The sequence below is a fragment of the Neophocaena asiaeorientalis genome, unplaced genomic scaffold, assembly GCF_003031525.2.
Source record: "Neophocaena asiaeorientalis asiaeorientalis breed wild unplaced genomic scaffold, Neophocaena_asiaeorientalis_V1.1 scaffold150, whole genome shotgun sequence".
NCBI lineage: Eukaryota > Metazoa > Chordata > Mammalia > Artiodactyla > Phocoenidae > Neophocaena > Neophocaena asiaeorientalis.
In genome coordinates, this window is record NW_020176571.1 from 2,509,159 (window position 1) to 2,522,766 (window position 13,608).

The window sequence follows — 13,608 nt, forward strand, 5'->3', positions numbered from 1 at the left end:
GCCGGGCTGTGCAGCCGGGAGTTGTCGGCAGCGCGGAACTTCGGCGCACGAGGAGCCAAGGAGCGACCTGCGTTGCCGGGAGAGGGAGGGGGAAGGAAGGTCGCGTAGCGGGGCGACACGTCGCTGCGGAGGGATCCTGTTTCTGTTGGCGGAGGGATTTGGTCGCACGCTGACTTCCGGTGAGCCCCGATCCGAGAGGAAAAGCCCCGAAGGAAACAATAACAAACGCAGGAGGAAGCGGTTTTGGGGTTCGTGTGTTGAGCGGGTCTCGCCCGAGAAGATGAGCTTCGGCCCCTGTCAGGGGACGTGAGCGCGATCGCCGGGCCCCAGCCAGCGTTTCTCCCCGTGGGCCCCCGGTGCCACCATGGCGGCCGTGGGGCCGGGGGGCTACGCGGCGGAGTTCGTGCCGCCTCCGGAGTGCCCGGTCTTTGAGCCCAGCTGGGAGGAGTTCACAGACCCGCTCAGCTTCATCGGCCGCATCCGGCCCCTGGCGGAGAAAACCGGCATCTGCAAAATCCGACCGCCCAAGGTACTGGAGTCTGATCGGCTTAGCTCGAGTTCCCGGTTCGCTGCCCTTTCGCGTTCGCTCGCACTGGCCTCTCGACACCTGGACTTTAAGTTTCTCCGTGTTTCCGCTTTGGTTTCTTTGGGGTCTTCGGTAGGCACGTCTGGACGCGAGAGTCATGTCCCGGGGCCTATCCGCCAAGAGCTTGGGAACTGATACTTTTCTTCCCCTCTTGGGTTGTGGGCAAGGGTAACAAAGGCTTTCGGCCTTTCTTTGGCCGTAAAGTGACTGAAGTATCGTGACGTGACAGCCCTACCCTCGCGTATAATCCTCGTTACAGTGCGATAGGAAAAACTGCCGTTCCGTCGGCTCTTGCTTTCTCCTAGCCCTGCTGACGCTTGATTTATTAAGTATCCGCAGGCCTCATCTCAGGGCTAAGGTTTCTTAAATGGTAATCTGAGCACTAGTTGTCCCTTGGGGTGGTATCCCCAGACAAGCACCCCAGACTGATTACTGCGGCAGTGAAAAAAAGCCTTCCCGGGGGAGGAGAAGGAAAAAGCAGCAATTATTTTAAACATTTAGAGGTTTAGAAAAAATTTGTCAATAATGGAGGTGGAAGAAAACGTTGAAATCTTAAAAACATAAGAATCGCAGTTATTGCACGTAACTGGGTTTGCCTCTGGGTTAGTTAGGATCCTGTCTTTACGGTGAGGAAAACTGATACTACTCTTTGTTCTGCGGGGATTAGTGCCCCAAGAGGTTGAGGGTTTGCTCAAGGTCAAAGGTTTTTTCTCTACCCGTTAGGTCCAGTGCTTTCCAAATGATGTTCCTGGTCCACCTGCACTAGGGTCGACCGGATGCTTGTGAAAATGCAGATCCCTAGGCCTCATTCCCAGACTGGAATCGGTTTCGGGATATGGAAGTTCTAGAAACTGCTTTTCTAGCAAGTACTCTCCTGATTCTTAATGAACATTAAAGTTTGTGAACCATGTCTTAGTGCTCCTTAAAGGGATATCTTGCTTTATGTTTTGTCTACTAGTAATAAAATAAAATCCAGTCTTTTTACACCTTGTTGCATTTTAAAAAGCTTCTCTCACCGCAGACTAGCACAGAAGTGTGCAAACTACCACAGTGAATAAAAAGAGCTTAGATGGAGGGGGGAGGAGGAGCAGTTAGTGTAGCATTTACAGATGTTTTCATTTAATATTCTTTGAAGCCTCAGTAAGTAAATAAGGTCATTTTACAGATGAGACAAGTCTGGATAAGTTAAATAACTTATCAGATGTGTGATCTTGGGCAATGGCAAAGTAGATTTTGAATCTAGATCAATCTATTTGTTTCTAAAACTTAGGCAAGCTACTTCCCTTATGCTCATTGAATTTGATTAAGATTATAGACTATCAGTTGCAAGCAAAGGATTAACAAATAATTGCTATGATGAGTGGTGGTACGTGTATTGGCATCCTCCCCAAAGTTCACTTAACTCTTCTATGAAAAATTTATTTTCACTTAATTCTTTTTCTATCAAGATTACCTGATATTGACAAAACCTTAAGCACTGAGGCTTTTCCTAAACCATATTTTCATTTATTCTGTTGCTTTAATGAATTAGAAATTCTATACAAGGTTCCTTTTAGTTTAGAAAAATATATATATATGTATAGCTTTTTGTTACTTACAAAAGGTTGAAATAATATACCTTCTCTTTGTGTCACAATATTATTATTGAAAATAAATGTTTACAAGCAGAATTTAATTTCAATGTTGGTGGATTTCTTTAGTTTCCAAGGTAAGATAAAAATTTTTTACTACTTTTCACATTTTTAAATAGATTACTATTTAGGCTAAATCAAACTATGGTCTCTGGAACTCTACTTGAAATGTGCTGTTTCATTTCAGTTATACCACATCTCCAATCTGGAAATTGTCCTTGTTCTGTGGGTTTGCTATTTTTTAAAAAATTTTAATATTGAAAAAAAAATTTGGGTGCCCAGAAGCTGGGCTTTGAACAAAACATTTATATAACATAGACTTCAAAGTGCTGTGTCACATTCCACATGAGTGAAAAAACACATTGTCCAATTACATAAGTACTTTTAAAACATTACCTTTTGGTCTTTAATTTTTACCTTTTTTTGTTTCAAATTCTGTTTTCTTTTTATTTTGATAAACTTGGATGTTTACTAGATGCTGTATTGAGATGAGCTTATTGCATTCCACTTGAGTAATTGGGGAAAGCGTAATTGTCAGATATAAATAATGGGACTGTGAGATTTGAGGAGAAAATTGGTAAAATAAGCTTAGTATTAGAATGTTAGAGATAAGTAATAATAAATTATTTTATCTAAAAAATATTATTTTTTCAGTCTCTAACTAAAGAAGACTTGTAAGTTGATCTGTTGTCAACATGATTTGTGGCAACTCACCCCTTAAATTAAGGGAATGAATAGTGCATTCCTTGCTTATTAACCAATATGGTGAAGAAATTTTTTCTATTTAGGATTGGCAGCCTCCATTTGCATGTGAAGTAAAAAGCTTCCGTTTTACTCCCAGAGTCCAGCGTCTGAATGAACTTGAGGTGAGTGTTGTTACATCACCGTTTCTGTCTCCTGCTCTATTCTTTATATCAGGACTCCAGGTAGAGAACTTTAAGAAGCTTCTGTACCAGGGCTCAAAATTAATGTTAATTGGGACTGAATGGAAGGAAGTTTCCGATTTAAAAACATTGTTTATAGTAGTTATTACAGTTTCTTCTGCTTAACTGGGATTTTGGGACACTATCTCCAGCCATGTTTTTCATGGTGGAAATATCCAGTATTTAGCTTTAGAGAACTGGAATTCTTAAATTCTACTTTCTTCAGTGCTAATTATTTTAATAAATTTTTCTTTTGTTAATGTTGGAGGATTCTGTATCTTGTAGTCTTTGGAAAACAGTTTTAAAAATTCTTCTCTTAAAAAAACCTAGTTTTCCAAGGTGTTTTTTGTATGTTTGTTTGGCTTTTTGCTCTAACAGAACTTTTCTAGGACTCTTAATCTGATTTATTAAGATCTCCCTTTAAACATTTTGAATGTCTCTTAAATTTCTAAGTTGAAATCTGTTTAGATAGTTGTTCTCCTGTTTTTGAGATTTTCAGAAGATTCTTCAATGTGGTAAAAAACTTCCAGAGTACAAAAGAGAAATCTTAGACAGTTAGGGCTTAATGTGTCATGCTGAGTTTGTTTTTTTTCCTTGCTGCTCCTAAAACATTTATTTTTTGAGATTTTAATACCTTTTTTTTTTTCCTTTAGTCTCTTATAAGATACTTGATGGAGGATCTTAATATCAGTGAGGTGGAGAGTTGGTGTACTTGAAGTATGCATATTATCTCTAGATGAAATGACAGGTTTAGAATGGTTAGAAAATGCTTAGAAAAAATAATTAGATTTACTAAATTTTCTGATTAGCTTAAAGTTAACTTTTACAAAAAACTGCTTAGGTTGATAATATGAGAACTCTTCACATATATTAGAGTAACTTTTTTGTCTTAGTAAAGTTTAATAGAAGTATTTTGCTTCTTTTTTATTGACTTATAAGGTTGGACTAAGCAGTAATGAGAAGTCTGAATTTCTTTAAAGAAATGAGTACCTTTGTTAAGTAAAACTCATTTACTTTCACCAAAACTTAATTCCTATCTCTCATTTCTGTATTTTAATAATCTCAGGCAATGACCAGAGTGAGATTGGACTTCTTGGATCAACTAGCAAAATTTTGGGAGCTTCAGGGGTCTACCCTCAAGATCCCTGTGGTGGAGAGAAAAATTCTGGATCTTTATGCTTTAAGCAAGGTGAGGCTTGTACTTTGTTAAGACATTGAACAGGGGCTAGTGAATTTATGAAATTAGGGATTTCAGATATACTTGATGGAAAACATCGCTTGCTATGTAGGATTTGTTTGACAATGAAATGCAAGCATGAGTAAATGGAAATGATAGATTTTCAAGTTATTTTTAAAATCTATTTTATAGTTTGTTATGAGATTAATATTTAATAGCTACTCAGATTAGTAGGTTCTGTTTACACAGTATGCAAAAGAAATGACACAGACATCCTAGTATTATTTTGTATGAAATGAACAATGTCCTATATTGAGCTTGTCAGCTGTTTTTCTGCTTCTTAATTGAAAATTTGGTATATTAAAGAGATTAATGTCACTCAGCATTCTCATGTGTGGTACATACCAGTTGTATTAATACCTGTAAGTAGTGTTAGTGGTTAACTGAGGGCAGCATTATCCAGTAGGATGAATATTAACTTTGTAATGTTACGTTCTCTAATGTGAAAAAAACTAACCGACCTGCAACAGGGTTTGTAACGATGACCTTGACAACATATTTTGTTAATACAATAAGAAAAATCTATGACTGCTCTGACTTGTGAATGAAGATAGCTTGATTATCTGAGGAATTTTGCAGAACAGTTTATTTTTTATGTATTTATTTATGTACGTATTTATTTATTTATTGCTGCTTTGGGTCTTTGTTGCTGCGCGTGGGCTTTCTCTAGTTGTGGCGAGCGGGGGCTACTCTTTGTTGCGGTGCATGGGCTCCTCATTGCGGTGGCTTCTCTTGTTGCGGAGCATGGGCTCTAGGTGCGTGGGCTTCAGTAGTTGTACCTGGCGGGCTCAGTAGTTGTGGCGCACGGGCTCTAGAGCGTAGGCTTGGTAGTTGTGGCACACGGGCTTAGTTGCTCCGCGGCATGTGGGATCTTCCTGGACCCGGGCTCGAATCCATGTACCTTGTATTGGCAGGCAGATTCTTAACCACTGTGCTACCAGGGATGTCCCAAAACAACTTATTTTTGTGACCTTTCATATGCTGTGATTGATAGGCTGTTTTGAAGTAAAAATTTATTCTCACTTTAGGAAGCTTCCACTTTCAAGGAAAAAAAACACTAGAATAATTATATTTAAATTATTTTTTATGATACATTTAAAAATTAATGTCAGGTCAGAATTCTCTAGAATTTTTCTTTTATGTAGTACTAAGCATTTTGGAAAGTATAGTCTTACGCTAAAATAGCAGTGCTAGGCTTATTTTATCAGTAAGGTAATGATATCAGTAATTAAGGACTGTGAAAATCATCTCATGCAGTTGTATAAAAAAACTATGATACTGGGGCTTCCCTGGTGGCACAGTGGTTGAGAGTCTGCCTGGCGATGCAGGGGACACGGGTTTGTGCCCCGGTCCGGGAGGATCCCACATGCCGCGGAGCGGCTGGGCCTGTGAACCATGGCCGCTGAGCCTGTGCGTCCGGAGCCTGTGCTCCTCAATGGGAAGAGGTCACGGCGGTGAGAGGCCCGCATACCGAAACAAACAAATAAACAAACAAAAAAACTATGATACCAACGGGCAAATTATAGTGAATTTGAGGGATAGGTTTTTGTCTTGTAGGAAACCATTAGGATAAAAAATTTGTTTTGAGAATTCTCTTTTTTGACATTTCTATTGAGTGAAAACTTACCTACTAACTGTTTTTGGCTGCATTGGGTCTTCATTGCTGCGCGCGGGCTTTTCTCTAATTGCTGCAAGCGGGGGCTACTCTTCATTGTTGTGCGTGGGCTCCTCATTGCGGTGGCTTCTCTTGTGGAGCGCGGGCTCTAGGCGCGCGGGCTTCAGTAGTTGTGGCTCGCGGGCTTAGTTGCTACGTGGCATGTGGGATCTTCCCGGACCAGGGCTCCAACCCGTGTCCCCTGCATTGGCAGGTGGATTCTTTTTTGCGGTACGCGGGCCTCTCACTGTTGTGGCCTCTCCCGTTGAGGAGCACAGGCTCCGGACGCGCAGGCTCAGCGGCCATGGCTCACGGGACCAGCCGCTCCGCGGCACGTGGGATCTTCCTGTACCGGGGCACGAACCCGTGTTCCCCGCATCGCCAGGCAGACTCTCAACCACTGCGCCACCAGGGAAGCCCTTAGACGTGATTTTGACACACTTTGATTTCCACTACTTTTTAGCGGGAAGCAGATTTTCAATCTCCTGAGTCATTAAATTATCAAAGTGATTGTTTCCTGTTTTGATTAAGTCACTTTGTCTTTCTCCCTGGTTATTATTTTTGATAGTAAAAAGTGTTACTTGGATGTCTGTAATTTAGTGGAATTCTGCATTAACAATTACTGTTTATAATCAGTGCAGCAAGGGACATTTATTCTAGCCATTTTAAAAAGAAATTTTTGTCAAAGTAATACATTAAAAAGAAATAAAGCTTAAAATAAAAACCAGCATTCTCCCTTCTTCATCTCTCCACTCTCTTTACTACTCCTTAGAGCTAATCACTTTCATTTCTTTCAGCTGTTTGATTTTGATCTCCATATTTCCAAAACACATGCTCATTATGCTGTTTCTTCATTTTTAAGTGTTAAATATCATATACGTACTGATTGCCTACTATTAGAGATTGGCAATGGGTATAAAAATTAAATTCTTATGTACTTCAGGTTCCCTATTCCCTTATAGTGTAGTTAGGTCAGTTTTTTATTAATCAGAAATTATTGCTGTGACTGTATAAATACAAATTTATTTGTACCTGTGCCTAATGGTGTGCTATGATTATGTCTCATGTTAATAGTGTGCTATAATTAATGTTACCAGTTTTTATTTTCCTTGGACTTAAGAGTCCCGTTGCCTTTCTTCATTTTGTAAGTTTTCCTTGTGACTATTAAAACTTTATTTTCAGATTTTCCAGAAGTGTAAATCTCTCAGTGTGCTCTCACCCATCAGAAAATCTGCCAGTTTCCTTTCCTTCTTGGATCCCTTCCTCTGGAGTTCTCTTTCCTGCTCCAGTCCAGACTAGTATTTTTTTTTTTTTTTTTTAAGGTCAGCTCTCAGCTTAGAACTTCTTTCACTATTATCATTCTGGGAATTCCCTTTGTCTTTCTCCTTGTTTTAAGTCTTCCTATTACTTGGTTTATTCCTATTTTAGTAAAACATTTCTTCTGCTAGTTTGATGAGCAAGAAGAAAAATGGAATGTAAACTTTTTGCTTGTCTGAAAGTGTTCTGCTCTTAAACTTTATTGGTAGTTTGGTGGGTTTAGAGTCTAGACTGCAAATCATTTTACTTCAGAATTGTATTTTGAAAGCTTTACTTCATAGTTTTCTAGCTTCCAGTGTTGCTGTTGAGAAGAATGATGCTATATTAATTCTTGTGACTTTTTCTTGAAGACACAGGGTCTAATCTTTATTCCCAGTGTTTTGAGATTTCACAGTAGATATGCACTGGTATGTGTTAATTTTCATTGAATATGTTGATTGCACTTGATGACCTTTTTAATCTGAACTCACCTCTTTGAGTTCTTGTAACTTTTCTTGTGTTAACTCTTTGACGGTTTGTTCCACTTACTTTTTCTCTCTTTTTGAACTCTTATTGGTTGGATGTGAGACTGTTAGACCGATCCTCTACTTTACTTACCTGTTTCTTTCTTAGGTTAAGAGCCCCTTCTTTTCAAACTCTCCTGAGAGTAAATCTCCAGGCTTCTGCTGTTGTTGGAGAGGAATGGTTGCCTGGCGTGCTAACTGGGGGAGGTCTGATTGCTTTTATACAGGTTTTCAGTCAACACTCTTCTTTTTAAATTTAATTTTAAAGGTACTGCTGCTTCCATTTCTTAAGCCTTTCCAGGTTCTATGTTGCGAAAGCTTCTCGTTAGCTTTCTTCTGTTGCAAGTGCTTGGGGCTTTTTCGTCTGTTTTTTTGTTTTTGCTTGCTAGATGATCATTCCTACATCTGCTTTTCTGTTGGTCTTTTTGTCCTCTTGGGAGTATGCCTTTTTGTCCCTTCCTTTTTAGTGGAACTTTGAGAGGGAGCTTTTAAGTAGAAGACTGCTGCTGTTTTTTGTCTGTTAAAATTGTCTCTTGCTAACTGGACTTAGTATTTCATTGGACTGAAATTTTGGCCTTGAGTGGCATTACTCTTTTGTTAAGTTTTAATTAAGGGGCTGTCTTCATTGTGTTCAGTTTAAGTGCATGCCGTGTATTTCTTTATAGGGTATAGGTCATGTGATGTTTTTCTAATGACAGTGGTGTGATATAGTGCATGGCAAATGTTTGGAATAAATGGTTTATATTTTGAAATTATGCATGGTAATCCTTGAATCTCTCAGCTGAAGAAAAGCAAGTATTAAGGTTTTGTGTGTTTTTATAGTATTAGGCCCGGTTAGATTGTTATAGAGTATCTAAACATGAAGCCAAAGTCATGCCTTTGATTTCTTTGTTAGTTTTGTCTTAGCCTTGGCCATCCCCGATTATGGTGCTGTCATTGTCACAGCTGTGTGCCAGAAATGGTCAGAGCTGGGTGGGAAGCATGACTGGATCCATGCAGCTATATCATTACTGACAGAAGCAGATTATTATGTAATTGTGTTGGGAAATGCAGATTACTGAGAGGGCTCCTGTTTCCTCTCTCAGACTTTTACTGCTCCTCCCCACTTGCTTCAGCCACAGTGGTTTCCTTATTGCTCCTCAACATGCTAGGCAGGCTCCTCATGGGGCCTTTACTCTGGCTGTTCCCTGCCCTGTATATCTGCTTGGGTAACTGCTTCACCTCCTTCAAGTCTTTGCTCAAGTTTCACCTTCATAATGAGGCCTTTTGTGACTGTTTGATGCTTCAATTTACCCTCATTCTCCTACTTGGGAGGCTTTTAAATTACTCTTTAAATTTTTTTTCACAGCATTTGTCACTTCAAAATTGACATGTTATGTTTAGTCTTCCACTAGGCTGTAAGCTCCAGCAGGGCAAAGATCTTTATTTTATTCATAGCTGTATCTCCGGCACCTAGAACTGTAGCTGACAGAGTAGGAACCCTGGGAAGCTATGAATGAAAGGCATTCTCACTCATCCATTTGCTTCCAGACAGCCCTCTATCCAAACCACCCTTAATGTGTCTTCCTCTACACTACAAAATTTGAAAAATAATTTTTTTTTTTTTGTGGTACGCGGGCCTCTCACTGTTGTGGCCTCTCCCGTTGCGGAGCACAGGCTCCGGACGTGCAGACTCAGCGGCCGTGGCTCACGGGTCCAGCCGCTCTGCGGCATGTGGGATCTTCCCGGACCGGGGCACGAACCCGCGTCCCCTGTATCGGCAGGCGGACTCCCAACCACTGCGCCACCAGGGAAGCCCTGAAAAATAAATTTTTTTCTCTACATGATTTTTTCCCTGGTTGGCTCTCATTAACAGAGGGAGCTTCTTTGAGGATGTAATAAGAAAAGCTAAAGAATTGAAGATGGGTTCCACTCCTGTGCACGTGAACTTCTGTGTTTCTATCAAGCTTTCAGATACTTCACTAGAGGAGAACTTTCCTTTGGCTGTAGTTTCATCTTTGCTATAATAAAATCCTAAGCACAATAGTAGAAAACGTGTCCTTTACTTATTTATAGCATGTATATTCTCCCCCCAACCCCCAACTTGCCCCCCACACAGACATTTATAATACAGCCAACATTGATACAGTGTTTACTGTGTCCCGGTGCCATCCATTCATTCATTCATTTTGGCTGTGCTGTGTCTTAGTTGCCGCACACGGGATCTTCATTGCTGCACGTGGAATCTTTGTTGTGGCGTGCGACCTCTTAATTGCGGCATGCATGTGGGATCTAGTTCCCCGACCAGGAATCGAACCCGGGCCCCCTGCATTGGGAGCGTGGAGTTGTAACCACTGCACCACCAGGGAAGTCCCTGTTCTGGTGCTTTTCATGTTTTAATTTGTCTTCACAGCAGCCTCATAGTAAGGAATAGATACTGTTATTATTACTCTTTTAATAATGGTGAAGAGTCTGAGATGCAAATTATGTAACTTACCCAAGGTCATACAGCTACTGAGTTAGCAGAGCTGGGATTTGAACTCTGGTAATGTGGCTCTGGAGTCCATACTCTTAGCCTTTAAAAAAAAGTTGTGGTGAAACGTACATAACTGTTTACTGCTTTTCAGTGTACAATCTTACGGCCTTAGATATTTTCAGAGTGTTGTACAACCATCACTACTGTCCATTTCCAGAACTTTCCCCTCCCTGTAGCACCTGGTAAAACCATTATCATACTTGCTGTGAATTTACTTATGCTAGGTTATCTCATTTAAATGGGATCATACAATATTCATCTTTTTGTGTTTGTGTTATTTCACTTAGCATAATGTTTTCAGGGTTCATCCATGTTGTCACATGTATCAGAGTTTCATCCATTTTTAAGGCTGAATAATATTCCACGTATGCCTTTACCACATTTTTTTTATCCGTTCATCTCTTGATGGATGTTTGGGTTGTTGCTACCTTTTGGCTGTTGTGAATGATGCTCCTGTGAACAGTGGTATGCAAGTACTGCTTGAATCCCTGCTGTCAGTTCTTTTGGCTATCTCCCTAGAGGTGGAATTGCTGGGTCATATGGTAATTCTGTTTAATTTTTCTCTTAACTTTTTGATATAGCAGAATACAGTAGTGTACACTCAAAGAGGAAAAGTTTTTTGAATTCAAATAACTTAATCACACTCTTTATTCTGTCATCAGTGAAACTGAAAACTGCCTATATTTTAGAATGTGAGAGATGTACATATCAGTTTCTGGAAAATGGGGCCCTGGGTACATGTCTGTTCTATCCTGTGGCTGGTTTGATATGAGCATTCAGCAAAAATTGGCCAATTTATCCCATTACTTCCTACCTTAATACATTCTGTGCTATGTTCTAGTACATCTCCGGAATTTATTTTTCCCCATCATTTCTTTATAATATTCTGTGTAAAACCTTTCTCTTTTTGAAAAATTATAGCCTCTTTTTCAAAATATCCTCTGAATCCACTGTTTGTTTGACATTTTTGTTGAATCCTGTAAGTTAGTTGCTATATTTTCTAGTATCGGGATTTACATTCACATTATATTATATAATAACATTCACGTGTCTACTTGGCCTGTTTTTAATTTTTATTTATGTTTTGAATTCCGTGTGGATATAGAGTACATGCATGTATTTGATTTTCTCAAGGTGCATAGTGTGCAAAGCATAAATGCATTAAATATTTTTGAATGCTTGGTTCGTTGAAGGTACGCACAGTGACCAGTAGTAGAGTTTAAAACTTCCAAGAGTTATTGTCTCTTTTCCATACTTTAAATGTTGATGAGTTTCAATTTTGTCACATATTTCTTGAAAGGAAATTTAAAATCTAGGCCCAGAATAATTTTTCCATTTAGCAGACAAGATGTAGAGTCAGAATACATGAATCTGCCTCTTTCCCTAAATAATTTTTACTTTCTTTTCAGATTGTTGCCAGCAAAGGTGGTTTTGAAATGGTCACCAAAGAGAAGAAATGGTCTAAAGTGGGTAGCCGCTTGGGATATCTGCCAGGAAAAGGAACTGGGTCTCTTTTGAAGTCACATTATGAAAGAATTCTCTACCCATATGAGCTTTTCCAGTCTGGTGTCAGCCTCATGGTGAGATGCATCACTTTTTTTAGGCGTGGATAAATGGCAAATTATATATCTGCCATATATAAACTTTAGATTGTTTACTATAACAAGATAGCAATTGGCTATGATTTCACCAGGTACTGAAATTTGGGGGGAGCAAGGTGTAGTTTAAAAATCACAGCTATTTTTGGTGGTTTATAAGATAAAGGCTAATGGGAATGAAGAAAGTTTTCTTATTAAAATGTGTAAGCTTATGCAAGGCTTATGCTTTTAAAAAAATTCCTCCACTTGGTTTCATGTATTCTTTTTTTTGAACAGCTTTATTAAGGTATAATTTACATACTACAGAATTCACCCATTATAGGTACACAGTCAATAAGCTTTAGTAAATTATACATTTATGCAACTATCATCACCATCCAGTTTTAGAACACTTCCATCAGCCCCCAAAATTCCTTTGTGTTTGTTTATAGCTGGTTCTTCTACCCTCAAACCTGGACAACTCTTGATCTGCTTTCTGGCTCTATAGTTTTGCCTTTTCTAGAAATTTCAGGTACATGGAATCATACAGTATGATTTTGTGTATGGCTTTTTTCACTTAGCCTAATGTTTTTAAGGTTCATCTATGTTTTAGTATTTGTACTTCATTCCTCTTTATGGCTGAATATATTCTATTGTATGGATATACCACATTTGTTTATTCATTTATCACTTATGGACATTTGGATTGTTTCCAGTTTATGGCTGTTATGAATAATGCTATGAATATTCATGTACTAGTCTTTGTGTGGACATACGTTTTCATTTCTCTTGGGTAGATACCTAGGAGTGGAATTGCTGGGTTGTACGGTAAGTTTATGTTTAACTTTTTAAGAAACTGCCAAACTGTATTCCAAAGTGGCTGAGCCATTTTACATTCCCGCCAGTAATGTAGAGGCTTCCAGTTTCTGCACATCTTTGCCAACACTTGGTATTGTCAGTTTTTTTGCTCACAGCCATTCTAGTGGGTGTGTAGTGGTATCTCATTGTGGTTTTAATTTTATTTCCCTAATGACTAATGGTGTTGTGTATCTTTTCATGTGTATATTAGCCATTTGTATATCTTCCTTGATGAACTGTCTGCTCAAATCTTTTTTTATTGGGTTGTCAGTCATTTTATACTTGTTTTAAGATTTTGCTAAATAGTCTGGATATAAGTCCTTTATCAGATGTATGATTTTATAAATATTTTCCTTTAGTTTGTGGTTTGTCTTTTCATTTTTATAATGGTGTCTGTTTGAAGAATAATCTGTTGATTTTCTCCCTTTTTATGGATTGTGCTTCTGTTATCATATCTAAGAAAATCTTTTCTTCACCTAAGGCCAAGGTGTTTGTTTTTTTATAGTTTTAGCTTTTACGTTTAGGTCTGTGACCCATTTTGAGTCGTTTTTTTGTGTATAGTCTGAGTTAAAGGTATAAGTTCATTTTGGGGGCAGCGGAGAGGGGGTATAGGAATATCCAATTGTTCCAGCACCATTTGTTAAAAGACTACCCTTCTCCCATTTACCTTACCAAGGTGATTTACCTTGGCACCTTTGTTGAGAATCAGTTGACTATAAATATGTGGGTTTATTTCTAGTCTGTTTTGTTCTTTGTTTGATCTGTATGTTTTACCCTAACACCAATATTGTGCTGTCTTGAGTACCA

General features: G+C 39.0%; 1 protein-coding gene across 3 annotated transcripts in view; it reads left to right on the forward strand.

The window, feature by feature from the left end:
- Positions 1-13,608, forward strand: part of KDM5A (lysine demethylase 5A) — a 101,661-nt gene continuing 88,053 nt past the window's right edge. For 2 of the 3 annotated variants that reach the window (XM_024733167.1, XM_024733168.1), the window contains exons 1-4: positions 2-529; positions 3,006-3,083; positions 4,207-4,329; positions 11,776-11,946. In XM_024733167.1, the coding sequence (XP_024588935.1) occupies positions 365-529; positions 3,006-3,083; positions 4,207-4,329; positions 11,776-11,946 (537 nt within the window). In that variant the 5' untranslated portion in view covers positions 2-364. Of the gene's footprint in view, positions 530-3,005; positions 3,084-4,206; positions 4,330-11,775; positions 11,947-13,608 lie in introns of all 3 variants that reach the window. The other variant, XM_024733169.1, reaches the window with a different exon arrangement.